The sequence below is a fragment of the Miniopterus schreibersii genome (genome assembly GCF_964146895.1).
Source record: "Miniopterus schreibersii genome assembly, chromosome: 5".
NCBI lineage: Eukaryota > Metazoa > Chordata > Mammalia > Chiroptera > Miniopteridae > Miniopterus > Miniopterus schreibersii.
Window position 1 is genome coordinate 69,315,155 of NC_138106.1, and position 16,704 is coordinate 69,331,858.

The 16,704-nt window shown below is 36.1% G+C and overlaps 1 protein-coding gene across 2 annotated transcripts in view; it reads right to left on the minus strand.

The window, feature by feature from the left end:
* The window catches only part of EPHA3 (EPH receptor A3), a 319,756-nt gene that overhangs the window by 63,792 nt on the left and 239,260 nt on the right, over nt 1-16,704 (minus strand). The window contains exons 6-9 of one of the 2 annotated variants that reach the window (XM_081137897.1): nt 11,016-11,140; nt 7,638-7,797; nt 829-931; nt 61-128 (exon numbers count right to left, since the gene is read on the minus strand). In XM_081137897.1, the coding sequence (XP_080994023.1) occupies nt 61-128; nt 829-931; nt 7,638-7,797; nt 11,016-11,140 (456 nt within the window). Of the gene's footprint in view, nt 1-60; nt 129-828; nt 932-7,637; nt 7,801-11,015; nt 11,141-16,704 lie in introns of both variants that reach the window. The other variant, XM_081137896.1, reaches the window with a different exon arrangement.

A 16,704-nucleotide genomic window follows, 5' to 3' on the forward strand; every position in this document is an offset into this window, starting at 1 on the left:
TGAACAACTGCTGAAACAGAAATGGTAAAACTAAAACACCGAAACAGCTGAGAAACTTACAGTGCCCGTTCCCAAAATGAAGCCTTTTTTCATCTGCACCGTGTTTTGACTTGTTATAGCCACAGAACCTAGAGGGAAATTAAGGAAAGAGAACACAGAAAGAAAACATACATGAAACGACGATCTAGGCTCAGAACATGCAAGGCACAAAATACGCAGCATTTTTCTTAAACAATTAAATGCTTTAGTGAAAGTTTAATGGCCTCCTATTTTCTAAACCCTCTATAGAAAGCCCCTTTCTCTGGGGACCCTGGAGAGCTGCCTAATGAGGAGACAGGTAGGGTTGCTTCCCCACTGTGCAGACCCCTTCAGTCGAGTTTTTATAATGGCCTTAGAAGGTGTTTATAGTATTTTTTTTTAACAACTGCTGTTAGAATGAATGAAAGGTGAGGCCTCCATTGTTAGCGATTGGAGCTGTGCAGCGTTACCATGTTCTGGGTGAGAAAGCGTCAGGGAAATGTGGTGCATATTTGAAGAGTGAAGGGATCATTGGAAAAAAAACACAAGTAAAAAGTGGGAATGAGTTCAAAAGAGAGAAGAGGAGGGATGTGTATTGGAAGCTGGGGTTGGAATGTAATGGGAAAAAAAAAGAAAAGAAAAACTGAAGATGTGGAAACAAAAGAAAGGGAAGAGAAAAGATCTAGAATGCCAGTGGAGACATTCTGATTTGTTCAAGTACGTTAGTGACCACACCTCAGTTTTAGCAGCGATCGCAGGAACAAGCCAAGCAAGAATGAAAGCAAGTCAGAAAACAGGCTGTGGACTCACCGTCCGATCAAAACGTAGGTGACCACGGTGAGCAGGATGATCGCCACGGCCGCGGAAATGGCAATCATGACCACTTGGCTGTTTTCCCCAGAGATGGAGAAAGCTGCGAGGCGGAAGAGGGACAGCTTTAGAGGCCAGGATCAGTGCATCATCACTAACGCCTGCCTGGAAAATCTGCTCAGTTCAGGCATTTTTATCTGGCTTTCACCAGAAATATGGCTACTGTCTGATATAATGTAGAAGTAATTCTTCAATAAAAAATAGACATTTCCTATAATTCTGCTTGAAATTTATAATTAATAAGATTAAATATTCTGTTTCAATGGTGTCAATCAAATACTGCTTGAGTGCCTCCTGTGTGAAAGGTGCTGGACTGCTTTCCGCAGTCCTCAGTGGCAAGAAACTCAATGGCTCGACCACAAGTTAGCAGAAGTACAACACAGAGAAGAGAGAAGATTCCGCAGAATGCAATTATAAAAGCATCCTAATTAAAGGGTGTTTGGTCTCCAATATCTCCATTTACTTAAAAGGTGGTATAATACCTGTCTTATGGGCCTCAACATATACCACCGCTCTGTGCATTCCCTGCCTTTGTAAATGGCCCATCACTCATTCACTCACAAAGTGTTGGCAAAAATCACCCAGGAGCAAAGTCTGGCCTGCCATCAGCTTTGGTATAGCTCAGGAGCTTAGAATGGTTTTACATTTCTTAAAGGTTGTAAAAAGTCAAAACGAGAAGCTTTTGTGATATGAAAATTTTATAAAATTTAAATTTTGGTGTCCAAAAATAAAACTGTTCTGGACACATTCATTTATTTGTGTATTGTTTATGGCTGTTTTTATGCTGTAATAAATAGCCAAGTAGGGTAGAAGCAACAGATACTATATAATACACAAAGCCTAAAACATTTACTATCTAGGCCTTCACAGGAAGTTTACTATACCAATGCCTCTCAATGTTCATACAAACCACTTGAGTATCTTTAGGAAAAAGCAGTTTCTAATTCAGTGAGTCTGGATTGGGGTCTGAGACTGTGCATTTCTTATGAGCTCCCAGCGATGCTGATGCAGGTGATTGCAGACCACAAGGTTTGGTAACAAAGATGTGGACCATGACCTTGTCCACCCCCTCTCCTGACCATTCCATATCTGGTTAATCACAAAGTCCTTTTAAATATCTCAGTTTATGTCTTTCTCTTCTGGATTACAATGAAAAATTCCTTATTAGTCTCCACCTAATTGCCATTCCCTTTCCCTGGCAACCAGAGTACTCTTTCTAAACCATGAATTTGATCATATAATCTCATGCATAAAATTTTTGCAAGTTCTGTAGCAGAAAATGTAAAGCTCCTTAAAAATCTGTCCCCTGTCTCAATCCCCAGCTTCATCTGCTAACAAACTCCATGAATGTCCTATCTCTAGACTTTCTAAACACATGCAGTTCCTGGAACAACCCTTTTATTTGCTCATACTTTAACCTATATTCCTTTTGTGGTAAAGCTGCTTGAACAAATGATGTATAAAAGAAGAGCTTAGAAGAGTGAATTTGGTTATTTGAACACCATTGCCTCTCCAGGAGAAAGCCAATGTCATCATCTCAACATGATCAGAATCTATCCCTGGAAGGTTTCTCTAAAATAATGCAGTTTTAGGACTAGTTAAATGATGCAAAAAAAGAAACATGGCTGATAGCCCGTTAGAAGTTTTCCAAGCATTTAAAAAAAGAGCTCCGGGCCTGCAAGATGGCCTGCACACTCGTAACATAAACTGTTGCTGCCCTTTATTCTTTCCTACCGGCGAGCTATTGTTTACACCACTGTGGCAGTGCCGGGAGTGCTGCTTGGATCTGCCTGCCGCCTGCCTCGGTGGGCGGACGGCCTCCAGCTGCTGCACCTTCAGGCCCCGCAGCCTCCACGCACAGGCCAGGCTTCCTCAGTGACTGCACGTGGCACGGGGCCTGGAGCCAGCCAGCGTCTGCCCGGTACAGGGCTCCTTCACTCGGGGGCGCCCCACCGAATTGGGGAGACCCTCAGAGCTACACTGCTGCCTGAGGCTCCTCCCCCTCCACCCTTCCCTGTCCCCCCTTCTTCACAGACGGCTGAGTGCATCTCAGTCTGAGGAGCTGTGCCCACTCCTGCTCCACCCCTTTACTGGTCCTCTGTATTTCCCCATAAAAAACTTCCTTTATTCTGTCTTAATATCTGCTTCCTAAACACCTGAAGTGATGCATCCCTAGCCATTTGGTATAGATATGTGAATAATTTGTCAATTAACTTAACTTAGCAATTCAATAATCTCCATAAACATAGAATAATAACTCTCTGTTATGCTTTTCATGTTGTGTACTATCATATCTTATAGAGAGCAGCAAGTTCTGAATACTCTGGTAGATCTTAGCCAGTTTTAAAAATAAAGGTGAGCAAAATCAGGAGGGGAAACATGAGAGAAGAAAGCAGACTGTTTCTTTTTCTGTCCAAGACAGGACGAACTCAGACTTCTCTGCCATTTCCACTAGCTGTAAATATCTATGGATCCCAGAGACTATGAAAAGCACATACAAAATCAGATCATTGTTTGTTACTGAAATGAGCAAACATTTGAACAAATAATATTGATTAAAAGTGTGTTAGTGCCAACTGGCGTGCCTCAGGGATTGAGCATCTATCTATGATCCGGGAGATCGCGGTTCGATTCCTGGTCAGGGCTCATGCCCGGGTTTCGGGCTCCATCCCCAGTGGGGGGCGGTGCAGGAGGCAGCCAATCAATGACTCATCACTGATGTTTCTATCTCTCTCTCTCTCCCTTCCTCCCTCTAAAATCAATAAAAATATATTTTTTTTAAAAAGTGTGTTACAAAGTTGTCTAATAATTTTACATGGCATGCTGTTAAAAGTTGATATCTATTACATGTCTTAGAAATTCAATTTAAATGTTTTCCCACAAGTAAAACACTCCCCCTATTTCAAGTAGCATCGTGTCGAATTTCTCTCCCTACATCCACTGCTTGTGAGCTCGCTCTCCTGAACCAGAATTCATAGATTTGTACTTATTTGCTGTGTGACATAACATGATGTAAGGATTAAAGCAAAAACACTTAGAACAGTGCCAAACACATAGTAAGTGTTTAATAAATGTTATATATTTTTAGTATTTCATCCCCCCAGTGAAAAAAACTAGCAAAAGTGTGCTATTTTCTACAAAATAACGTAAGATTGTTTAATTCTGGTATACAGAATTCTCTATATAGTGATTCTACTCTTTTGTCAGGGTGCCTTAATGCCCTCTAATAATAGGGTCTAAGAGATTAAAGTTGCTGCATACCAACTTATTAAAAACAATGTAAAGGAGGTGGGAAGCATCCAGGAGTGCTTATTAATTAAATTGTTTCCTGGACTCATCTTCTTGGATAGTAATATCCACAGAATCCTCCAATTCCAAAACTTAACTTTACTCGCCATATTTTTGTTCTTGAAATTCCTTTGATGTTCAAATTATGCACTATTATATAGACACACACACATACAAACTACCTAGTAAACCAAGGAATATTGTAAGCACTTTACAAATAATAATTGATTCAGTCACCATAAGTACTCTATTGAGGGTACAGTTTCTGCCCACTGACGGTTTCCAGACAGATGGACTGTCTGCTTTCCCAAACCTGCCTTATTGCTGGTACGCCCGGCTTCGGTGGATGTTGCCTTTACTCTAGGAAAGTCCTTTGACTCTTATACATTCTATATTTTCTATGACTCAGTTTAACATCTTTTCCCTTAGTATGTAAACAGCAGCACTGAATCAGTAGTAACCCACAATCTGGAGATTGTAGGCTCATTGACCCCACTTACTCACCATGCAATCTCAGAAAAAAATAGTAAGTTTTGTGTCATAGACTGTGTATAAAAATAAACAATAGTGTCTGAGTAGCTTGCAGAACAGGATCAAATAAAATGTTTATTAAAATGCTATGATTATACTGTCACATAAACATATGGGTTCTAGACCCGTCACCCACCAGGCGTGTGACTTCAGAAAGCTTACTTAGCCTGACTATGTCTCAGTTTCCTCATCTGTTCAAGGAAGGTGATTGTAAATTTAAAGCACTGATATATAAAAAGTAAAACATTTTAAATCACCTTTGAAAATATATGCTTCACTCTGCCTCCATACTTTTACTATAAATCAAGTTCAGAAAATGTTCTCTGAATTCCAGCTTAAAATACACTATACTTGACTAAGAAATATTTGTGTGTTATGAATAAGAACTTTTCATGTGATTTATAAACATAAAAACCAGAGGAAAAAGCAAACTTACAGAAATCTAAACATGTCTTTTTTAATATCTATTAAATATCAATATATAACAAAGAAGAGTCAACGTTTTAGAGTCTTTTATGAATACGTATTTTTAATTTGTGGTTGGGAATCTGCCTCTGCAGAGGACCGATTTAAATTATGTGTGGATTTTTGACTACACAGGTGGTCTGCACCCCAGCCCCCAAGCTGTTCAAAGGTCAACTGTATATCATTTTCATTTTAAAAAATGGAGTGAGAATTGATTTTATCTCCTTTCCCTTAAAACAATGGGCACTACTTTTCATCTATATTTAAAGTCTGGAAGAATTCTATGGTAAAGCAGTAAGAGTAAATTTATATTTTTTAACAAAACAAACTGTGCAACTCAACTTTTTTTTTTTATAACTGGAGAAGCAGATGTTAAAAAGTTTGTATTTTTCTTTTTATCCCCTTTTTATCTTCTCTCTCTCAGTCAATGTAAGTGCTACAAATATAAAACTTATTTGGCTAAAATCGTAAGAATCTACAGTTTTTAAATGGAATATTCCTTAAGTCTTAGACCCTAAGCCTCATTAGAAGTTCATGGATGACACAACCACAGCGATATCTGTGGAAAATCTGTAATTACATTAGAATTTTGGAATTTGTTGTTGTTTTTACAAATTTACTGATCAGATAGGGTTAGGGCTAATTAAGAACATACAAGATTAGGTTGATATTCCAAAATAAGGCATCAATATAATAGAGGTTGATCTAATGGTGATCTGACATTCCTACCTCCAATATGCCTAATTTATACCACAGGATATAATAAGCATTTGCTTTTTCTATTTCTGTGATTTGGGATCAATCTTGGTAAATCAAACATAGCTTTTGTTGTTATTAATTCTAAAAACCATATGAAAGTTTAATAAAAGACAATCTACAATCATTTCAACCAAGAAACTATCTTTGTACCAGTTAAAAAATATGAAAATGTTTAGAATTACTAATGCTAAATTGCAATTATATTTTGTTATTGTGTTATCTAAAATATTAAATTTGTTTTAAACATTGTTCATTTGAGAGATTTGTATATTTCAGGATAGCAGCTCTCCTCCAAATAGAACTGTCAGGTTTCAGCTTGAGCCTATGACTTCTAAGAACACTGGACTCTCAGTACTTCTCGGAATGTACAGCTTGTTATTATAAGCACATTTCTAATTGTCTGACAAAAAGTATGCCATAAAATATTTACTCTATCACTTAAACAGTGTTTATAATTTTTTGTTAATTCTGAATGTTTCTATTCGGTATAAAATTTGGGCATAAAAATATCATTATACCAATAACAATGTGATTTTTATATCATAAACAACATAATTATATAATAGAAAATATAAGTGCCAGGGGAAAATGATAAATTAGAACAGTCATAAGAGATTACTGGGCTTCCTTTCAGTGGAGGGCTGGGAATAACCATATCCTTCCTGGATAAGTTGTTTCTAAAGGGTGTTCACCTTTGATTATTTCTAAGCTATTTTACAGCTGTAAATTTAAGTTGAAGAGAAGTTATAGTGATGTATATGATTTTTCTGTTACAATTAGAGTGACACTTATTCAATAGAGATGTAATGGATGTGTGCTGTGGATGAGATAATCCCACTCATTACATTTATTTTCCTATAGGATATTAACCAGTTTGGGGTCTGTTATTAAATTGAAGTATTCCTGATTTCCTACACACATACAAACACACACACACACACACATTTGTATATGTGTGTATATGTATCTATTCTCCAAATACTCCTTTGAACCAATTTTAATCTTTTATTAGTTTCATTAATTAGGTCAAATAAAATTTTAGCTTGTGTTCACTTTATATTAGTACCATAGCCACGATTTTATCTTTTTAAAAATTATGTTTTAGCAGAGAGCTCTTCTATTATGAGCAAATGCATTCAGAGAAAAAGAGGATATTATTGGGATAATGTTTGTCAATTTTAGACCAAATTTAGCCACATTTGGGGTCAAACAGATGGGACTATCTAAATAGTTTGTGAATGTGAATGAGATGATAAATCAGATTTTAGAAAATCCTTAATCTCCAAGTGATACAAGGTTGACTGAGTTAAAGATTTAAACAAAATTAAGACTCTCAGGGATCAGAAAGGTTTTTTGGTGACTAATTGAATCATTCAATGAACCTGGAATATCTGGATTAGCAGGTACTGGAAGTGTGTTACCATACTACTTAATGCTCCTGAAAGCATTTTACGACTAATAGAAAACTAGAAGCATTCCAGACATTATAATATATTTGATTTGTAAAAGGGTGGAAAAACTACAATGCATATCCAAACATAAATACCCAGGCCCAATGTTATGCAAATTTTTAAATGTTCCAAGCAATATACTTTCAACGTATCGCACTCAGTTAAAACTTAGGGAGAGTGAGAATGAATGATCAGACACACCTTTGCAACATAGCCCCCCCCCCCAACATGACACTGCATTGAAATCATACATACAGTCTGGACTGGTTTCGAACTCAAACTTGCGGCTGTTGGTCCCGTAGCCGGCTGCTGTGCGGGCCCGGATTTGGAATACATACGTAGTGTCGGGCTTGAGGCTACTGATGGTGACATTTGTGCCTCTTGCCCTCAGAATGGTATAACTTGTCTCTTGCTCCTGCTTTGAGGTAAGAAAGATCACGTTAAAATCAAATCTTTATAATGTATCAAATGGTAAAAAGGTGAATCATTTAAAACCAATTATTTTAAAATTTTATACAGAGCATAGGCAGATAAAAGAGACATGATAATCATTTCACTCTCTGAAGGCATTTTTAAAGATAAAAATATTTCGAGTTTACTAATCTGGATATAATGAATTGTGTGCTGCATATAAAGCAGAAAAGTTAGTTTTCATTCTTATCAAATAGTGAATCTCTGAGCAAAAATCTGTTCTCTTCAAAGCCAAGGCTAAAATTTTCAACCTAATTAAAAGAATAAATTTACAAAGAAGAAAATATCCCTTTGAATTAAACCTAATAAACATGCCCCACTGATTCTCAGATAGGAAATAGTCTATCGATTATAAAATATTAAACTTAAAAAAATCAAAGTTCTATATGTAGCTCTACAATAATAACTTTCTCAGCAGCAACTGAGTTGTGTTGTATTTGTATTGAACGTAGAAACAAAAATTTCCAGATGAAAATATTTTCTCATAAGAATCTCCTCCAGCCCGGCCGGACGTGGTTCAACGGTTGAGCATCGACCTAGGAACCCGGAGATCGGGGTTCGATTCCCGGTCAGGGCACATGCCCGGGTTTCGGGCTCGATCCCCAGTGTGGGGCGTGCAGGAGGCAGCCGATCAATGACTCTCTCATCATTGATGTTTCTCTCTCTCCCTCTCCCTTCCTCTCTCTGAAATCAATAAAGATATTTTTAAAAAAAGAAATCTCCTCCAGGAGATTCACATTGTACATTAACAGATTCTCACTACATGTTAATAATAAAGACATTTTGTGTCAAGCTTTGTTTACAGAAATTGGATTTACATAGATTTACATTTTTTTCCTCTAACATCCTGAGCACTTTATGGATAGCTTGGTTTTGAGTGACTGTGAAATGTCCCTGTATCTCGGGTGGGCCTGGAGCGAGTAAGATGGAATAGTGCTTATCCTCAACTGACACTAGATAGAGCATTGCAGAAATAACGTTGTAGGTTACACATACTTTTTTGTTAAAGATGCTAGTTATATATTAGATAGACTTGGAGTTGATATCCTTAATAATGAAGAGAGTCAAATATATTTATTTTATAGAAAAAATATTTCATTTGTTAATGAAATAGCTCTCACAGAGGTTAAAATCGACTAAAACAATATTTCTAAGCATCATATATAGGGAAATAATTTTTAAATTTAGGTATGTGTGCTATAAATACTTATATACATATATATAGAATAATATTACATGTATATATCAAAATTTAAAGTGCCTAGGAAACAGTAAGTACATTTAGCCATTTTTTTTTTCCTGCATTGGTTAATATTGTTTAAAAATAACTTTGTGTACTGTGCTTTGTTGGTGGAGTATAAAATAAGTTCAGAATGTTTTTTATATTTGCAAAAGATATGAATGTAGATTCATTATACTTTTTAGATCTATACCCATAGCTCTAAAGGATGGGTGCTTTGTGGTCCTGCTGATTTAACCCCTTCTGAACTAGCTCATCACTACTTTTTTTATTTTATTTTGTCGCATCATCTGTAACATGGATTCTCCTGTTTCCACAGGTTATTTCATCACACTTTTCAAAAACAGAAGATCATGATCAGATGAGTATTTGACAGCACCCAGTACTGTACAGGATCACTGAAAGCCAGGAGATAACTTATTTATACTATGATTTGGCACACTGAAGTTCATTAGGCCTCGCTTCTTTTTAATGAGAAGAGATACACCTTTTCTGTGTGTGGCGGGGGAGGGGGAAGGCGGTAAGAAGAAAATGGCATCATGCTTGTGAAATAGGTTAACTTCAATAAAAATATACCTACATTTGCAAAGAAATGTTCATACATTATGCCTTTTGTGCAACTGATCATACCACTAATTCTCATGTCTCTAAAGGTCCATTGTTGTGTAGGGGGAGGCAGGTAATACAGGGAAAAACTTACTGATGAGGAGTCATGGCTGCCGGGATTCAAAACAGAGACCTAATGTTTATTAGCAGGGAGGGTGTGAGAAACTCAAATAACTTCACTGACTCCCAATTTTCTTATTTGTGAAAAAAGCCTATTTGCCCACTTTCATAGGATTTTCCAACAGCTCTCAATTAAATAATATATGTAGAAGTGTTCTATAAAATATAAATGACTATATAATGCACAATTTATTTTTAACTCAGTTTACAATACTTTGTAAAGTGCAACAAATACACAAATATGTTGTATTCATATTAGTAGCTATACAACCACCCAACTTTTATGACAAGGTTTGAATACATCTTGCTTTCAAACCTCACCATAATTTACAACCAGGGAGAAATAAGTGTTATTTAGTGATGAAATATCATGGTTTAAATTCTACTTATAAAGAACCATGCACCTATTTTTTATAATTTCATTACTGAACCACAATTTTATGATGTGAGGCAGACTTACACACCAACTCCAGTCTTCTAAATTGTCTTGTACAAAGTCAAGAAAGCTTTTCTTCGTTAGTTCAGTAATAATACAGGGGCTTTATTATTAGTTCAATGTTCCTCTCTGTATTGAATAAAATGCACGTGAATGTGCAGGTCAACTAATGATGATTTAAGGCAATGAACTAATGAATAGTTTGTCAATGGGTTAAGGAATCACTATGAAATAGTTGGTAGAGCAACAAGTTGTGTGTTTTTTTAAATATATCTTTATTGATTTCAGAGAGAGGAAAGGAGAAGGAGAGAGAGGGATAGAGAAACCTTGATGTGAGGCAGACACATCAATTGGTTGCCTCCTTCAGGAGCCCCGACCAGGGTTGCAATGGAGTCCACAACCGAGATGAATGCCTTTGGCCAGGATTGAACCCAGGACCTTTCTTCAGTGCGAGAGCCAACATTCTCACCACTAAGCCAAAACAGCCACGGCCATAACTGCCATTTCTAATACCATAACTAGATGTCTTTAGTTTGGTAGTAACATCTCTGCTGTGGCTCATTGAAGTAGAATGGGGGATATTCTATGAATAATTTCTGAACCTGTCTTTACATATAAGTCAAAGGTACCACATGACCACGGATTTAAACAAAGCCCTACTACTTCTCAGCAATGCCATTCATTTCTTTGCAAGAGCACAGCTCATGAGTAGGTATCCTCTTCTCCTGCACAACCCAACCCCATCGCTTCAGCTCCCCACCTTTTCATAGTATTTGACCTCGTAGTCCAATATGATCCCATTAGGGTGTTCGGGTTCTTGCCAGGATAAAGAGATGCTGTTTCCCGATGTCCGGTCCTTCTTAATTGTCATGACAGGTGACGGAGCTGTAAAGACAGAATGGAAGGGACCATAGGAGGGGGCAAGTTAATCAGGTTGTGAAGGTGGTAAAGAAGAGAGGAGAGTGAAGGGAACAGCAAACGGAGTCTATCATTGTTCAAATTTTTGGCAAGAAAACACTATTTCCATTTCAAAGGCTCTTGAGTATTAATCTGGCCCCATATCAAGCCTCAGCAGCTGGATTATAGCCCTGGTACATACAGGCCTATGGAAAATGAGCTGAGATTTTCAGCTGCTGGTGGAATAGTGGCAAGTGAGCAGATGTTTTCAATCTGCTACTCTAATGTAAGCAATGAAATATATTTGATATATTAAACTAAGAACAAAACATCAGGACTACCTATTTGTTATAATGTTGCAAAATTATTAATTCCAGATTCTTCAGCTCATTGATAACATTTTCATATGCAACTCTGTAAGAGGACTGGAAGCCATTATTCACAAAGAGTCCCATGGTATCTATAGGTAATAATAATATTTAGTGTATTGTAAAATAGACAGGATTTAGGACATATAGTAAGACATACCTTGACTTCTGACAACAATCTCTCATGAGTAAAAATATATATCAGGAAAATGTAATAATCTGCTTTTACATTTTTTATTTCTTTAAAAATATTTAATAAGAACTACCAAGGAAATGACTTCCTATTGTCCCACAGCTCTCAAGCTATATTTTGAACTTTGTTATTGGGCGGTGACTCAATAGTTATTACGTATCACTATGCATTATCAAAAGTACAGAATATGAATAAAAAAACCACCTGCTTGGATCAGATATTATAGGGTCACCTTCATTTCTAATGGAAGATTACATATATTTTAAGTGATATCCTACTTCAAATCCTTCCATTAAAAAGAAAAAACACGTGCTCTCCATCAATGCACTTCTGGTTTCAAATCTCAAACTTGGTAAACTGGCCAACCGAAATATCTCATTTGGGGTTCAGCACCATTCTGCTTTAATGGAATACAGGAAAATAAATTGCAAACATGAAAAAAATAAAAAATTCTTAAGTACATTAATAGTTGAGTTGTTTTCATTGCTAAAGGACCTATTTTCTTATATATTTTTTTCTCAAATCAATGACTATTAGAACCTAGTGTGTTTGTATTTCTCACAACAGCTATCAGATTTGTTGATTTGATGTTTCTGTGATGATCACATGCCAACTTTTGTATGCCCAGCCTCTCATTTAAATCATTCCAGTTTATAAATGCCTTTAATTTTTATTCCACACTTAAAAATCATTTCATTAAGCTTGCCTTCTGACACTTTATTGGAAAATGTAAACCTAAATGAAGACCTTGTTGCAATAAATTTCTGATCCTTCTATTTCTATTACTTGTAAAATATTCTTATGAAATCTTTTGTAATTAAAGCATCATTACTTTGATTGATTGCCAAGGAAAAATGTAGGTCTTGCTTTTCTGATGGAAAAGTAAATTCATTTTCTTATTTACCTTTTGTCCCCATTAGCAATTAATATCCTTTCATGAAACATCATTTTCCACTCATGTTTGCTTTTCTTTTATTCAATATTATTGTGTTACACCCAAAATGGCCTCACAACACCCCTATCCCTCACCCTGGGGTGGTTTGCTGCTCTGAAATTGATTATAAGCAAAGGGTAGTTTATTTTGGTTATATTTAGTTGAAATTTTATAAACATACTCAAAAATTATAAATGTATCACTGAGTCATAAATAATATATTTGTTAAATTATGGAGAATTATTTTCTTTTTATTTATTCTAATACTTAGAAAAATCAATTCATTATCCAATTGCTAGTAGAAAAATTTCTGCCCCAATGTCCTTGGATCCAAATTTTGCTTTCTACACAAATAATAGAGAAATATCACAAATTTTCCTGCTAAGGTAAACCCATTCTAGAGTAACTAAAGTATGCTTGCAGGGCATTTCAAAGGAGCTGAATGTTGGAAAACTTTCCTGGTAAACCCATGGAGACCCTACATTCATTCCATATCACCTTGAATATGATTTATTTCCCCTAACACTTAAAATACATTTTCAAAGAAGCTTTCAAAATGACCAGGTATAACGTCTCTCCTTAAAGAGAAAGAGAAAGTAATTCATTTCAAAGAACAATTGTGGCGAAGGTTGTATTAACTTTTTCATGAAAGCTTTGCAGGCTGTTTTGGGGATCTGCCCAAATTTTACTGCCTCTACGCTGAGCAAGACTTTATAACTGTTTAAATTCTTCAAAGGCTTTTGAGCGAGCTGCGGAGCCCTGTTGGACTGTAATAAATAGCCTTTTGTAATTCCACACTTACTTAAGGAGAGGCAATTGCTCAAAGCTTGTGTCATCTCTAAGTTAAATGAACCTTTTCTGATTGCTGCTTTTAGGCCCCTGTTAAGTCATTTGTTCTGCTCTTTTAATATATGCACCTCGTGCTGGCCCCATTTCAACAGTTTCACCCCAGTGCACCAGCTGGAATCCCGGTACATTTGGGCAATGCTCATCAATATTTTAATATTAATAAATAATTAACAGAAGCTGTTTTTCTCTCCCCTAATAAATAATTTTAAGACATAATAAAACACTGCTAGAAAGAGACAAATTTTATGGGCACTCTTCTGTATCCATGCTCTCTAAAAAGTTTTCTAGAACACTTTTAAATTCATGTCTTGAAGTGTAACTTACCTATACTTCCTCATGTGCATATTATTAAAACTTATAATAACAGTGAAAAACAGTGATACAGATTGTTTTTTTAAATTAATTTTCAGGTGCCAAAGAGTGATTTTTCAATGTACTGATTTTCAAAGTCCCCAGAAGTTCCTTAAATTTATTTAGTTCTGTCTAAACTAACATGATATTACAGTGTATATCATAAAATAGTTGTGATTTATTTTATCCTTACTTCTCGGTTTTTAAAATTTGTGACTTGAAAGAATGGTGGATAATAGTTACATGAAATGAAAAAGAAATCAATCTTAAGACTAGAGAAATGTTCAGAACTACAGTGACAATTTATATAGAAGGAGGAGGTGGCATAGGTTTTCCAGGGCAAGATGCTGGCCTATAAGCTAATATTGTAATTACTGGTGAACACTCCAATATCCCAGGATTAAGAGTTTAAATCTGGTGCCTATTATATATACCTTAAATGATACAAATGATTCTCTTGTTAAGAGGAAGAAGTTAACAACACAATAGGTTATTATGAAAATGGCCTAGATGGGGGGGGGGGGCTGGAAACCAGAAAAATTAAAACAGTAGAATAGGAAGGTAGTTACTTTTAGTCAGCTAATGGTCCACTTTAAATAATGTGTTGGTCTGTAACATATATTTTGTTGTATTGATTGGTATTTAATAGGAAACAAATATTTCATTCTTAGCTTTGCTATTTATTCTGGGTACAATCGGATATATGTGCCTTTGGAAAATACAGAAAGGAAACATGATATACCAGGTCAAATTAAATGTATTATATTTTAACTGAAATATTTCTTAAAAGAATACAAATACAAAGGGACAGCAGTGAAGGTTCGGAGGGAAGTAGTGAAGGTTAGAAAGGCTCATAGATCACACAGTCAATCATCCTCCACGAAGCTTTCCTCAGCTAAACTTCTGAAGAGTTCTGAACATCCCAGTATTAAAATAATTCTGAGTTTGTCCTGTCACCGTGGACAAGCTCATGGCTCTTTCAATTCCTTCATCCTTAAAATTTTTCTTTGGTTGTGACATAGGACTAGACAGATATTTTCACCGTCTGTTACCTAGTAATATGTGTCTCACAAAAACTATATCAAAATGCTTTTTGATTTTTGTTCTGAGGAGACACAATTTTCCAGGGCCGAGGGTTGGGTTATTTACTGTTTTCTGCCCTAGTTCCTGTGGTGGCAGCCTCTTGAATCAGAACCATGCAATGAATGGCCCAAAAGACAGACACAGAGAAGTATAGCCCTCAGTGGTTAATAATAGGAGCCCGGTCATTTATTTATAGAGGAAGGGCAAGATTTTCTCTCATTGCCAATGTAACCTGAGCCATCGACTGCATCTAATGAAAGAACAGAAAAACAAATTACAGTAGGAAGCAAAAAAGTTAGGCTAAAAAAAGTTTCCATGTAATGGGATAGGGTTGGAGATGGGGCTTGCGTAGTTCACAATTTGTATTGGAGCCACACTCTGTCCTTGTGCCAAATCTCCTGACGGACGTGGAAGGGGTTCATTATTTTACCTATGGTGTTTTTAAGCTACATTGACTATTATTCAGCAACTAAAATATGGCCCATCCTTAGAATCAGGAAGTCAAAACTTCAAACTTCAGCTCCTGACGGATCCGGTTTGGTTCGTTTGTTTTTGTTGGGACTTTCTTCTTTCTGAGTTCGGGAATTTCTAATGAACCTCTGAGGTATCTCTGTGGTTTAGAGATTGGACAAGTTAAAGTAATAACAAAAAGGGCTCAGGATTTCTTTTCTAAGTGAGCCAAAGCTTTTAAAAATTATCTCCATGGGAAAAAAATCAAGCAGTAAATGGTTGAAAGACTTTTCCTTTGAATCAGACATGCCTTTAAAAGCATTACTCCCTTATTTTTTAAGTTTTTTTTGTACCATTCATTACAATGCCCACTTAAGAACATTTCCTTCTCAGTTTTTTTCAGAAATGAACGCTTCTATTAAATAGAAACACTGTTGAGTTTGAATTAGCATAATCATTCATAGCTTAATGTTCTCCATCTCAGCAACCCTATTCTGATATCCCCAACCTGTCATGCTCCAGAAGTTCCTGTTTGGGTCCCAAGACTCACCATTTGTAGTTTGCCCAGTTTGAGTTTCAGAATTGTCCTTCTATATATAGTCTCCCTCACCAAAACCTTGCACGTCAATCTGCTTCCACATCTGAAGGCTGGTGAATTTTCTTTCTAGTTTCCCAGCTCTGCCTTAGTGCAAACCCTTGCCATTTTTCATATGCATTGTATTCTGTGCTTTTCATCTCCATCTTTCCAGAACTTCAATTTTCTACACATTTTGATGATTTATCGTTTTATAAAGCAAATGAATCATGAAGTTTCCCTTCCTTCCAAATATTGTTTCAAATCAGTTTTTCTAAACCTGTTAACTAAAAAATAGGCTTTAAAGGAAATGTCTCAAAGTCAATATTTTTAAGACGCTGATATCAGAAAACTCTTAAGGTCACAGAGTCGGGAAATTCCAGACTACAATAGAATACATCATTTGAAATTCATTACATTATTAGTTAAGATTTCTCATAAGACCGAAAAATACAGACCAGATTTATCAGTTTTTGTTCTCGTTTTAAAGCTAAAGTTCTACAGACAGTTCCTTTGGTCATCTTTCCCCAATGTGCTTGGTGTAACTTCTTGTCTGAAATGCTCAATCTATTCCTTTTCTACCTGAAAAATCTTGTCTATTCATTTTTCTTAGAAATGTATTGCTAATATAATTCCTCCATGAAGTTTTTCTTGAGCCCCTTAGGAAACAGTTACTTAGCTCCTTTCTCTATTCAGATGTGTAATACAGTTGTCCACTGTGTCATTAGTTAGCTTACTGCGCTGTGTTGT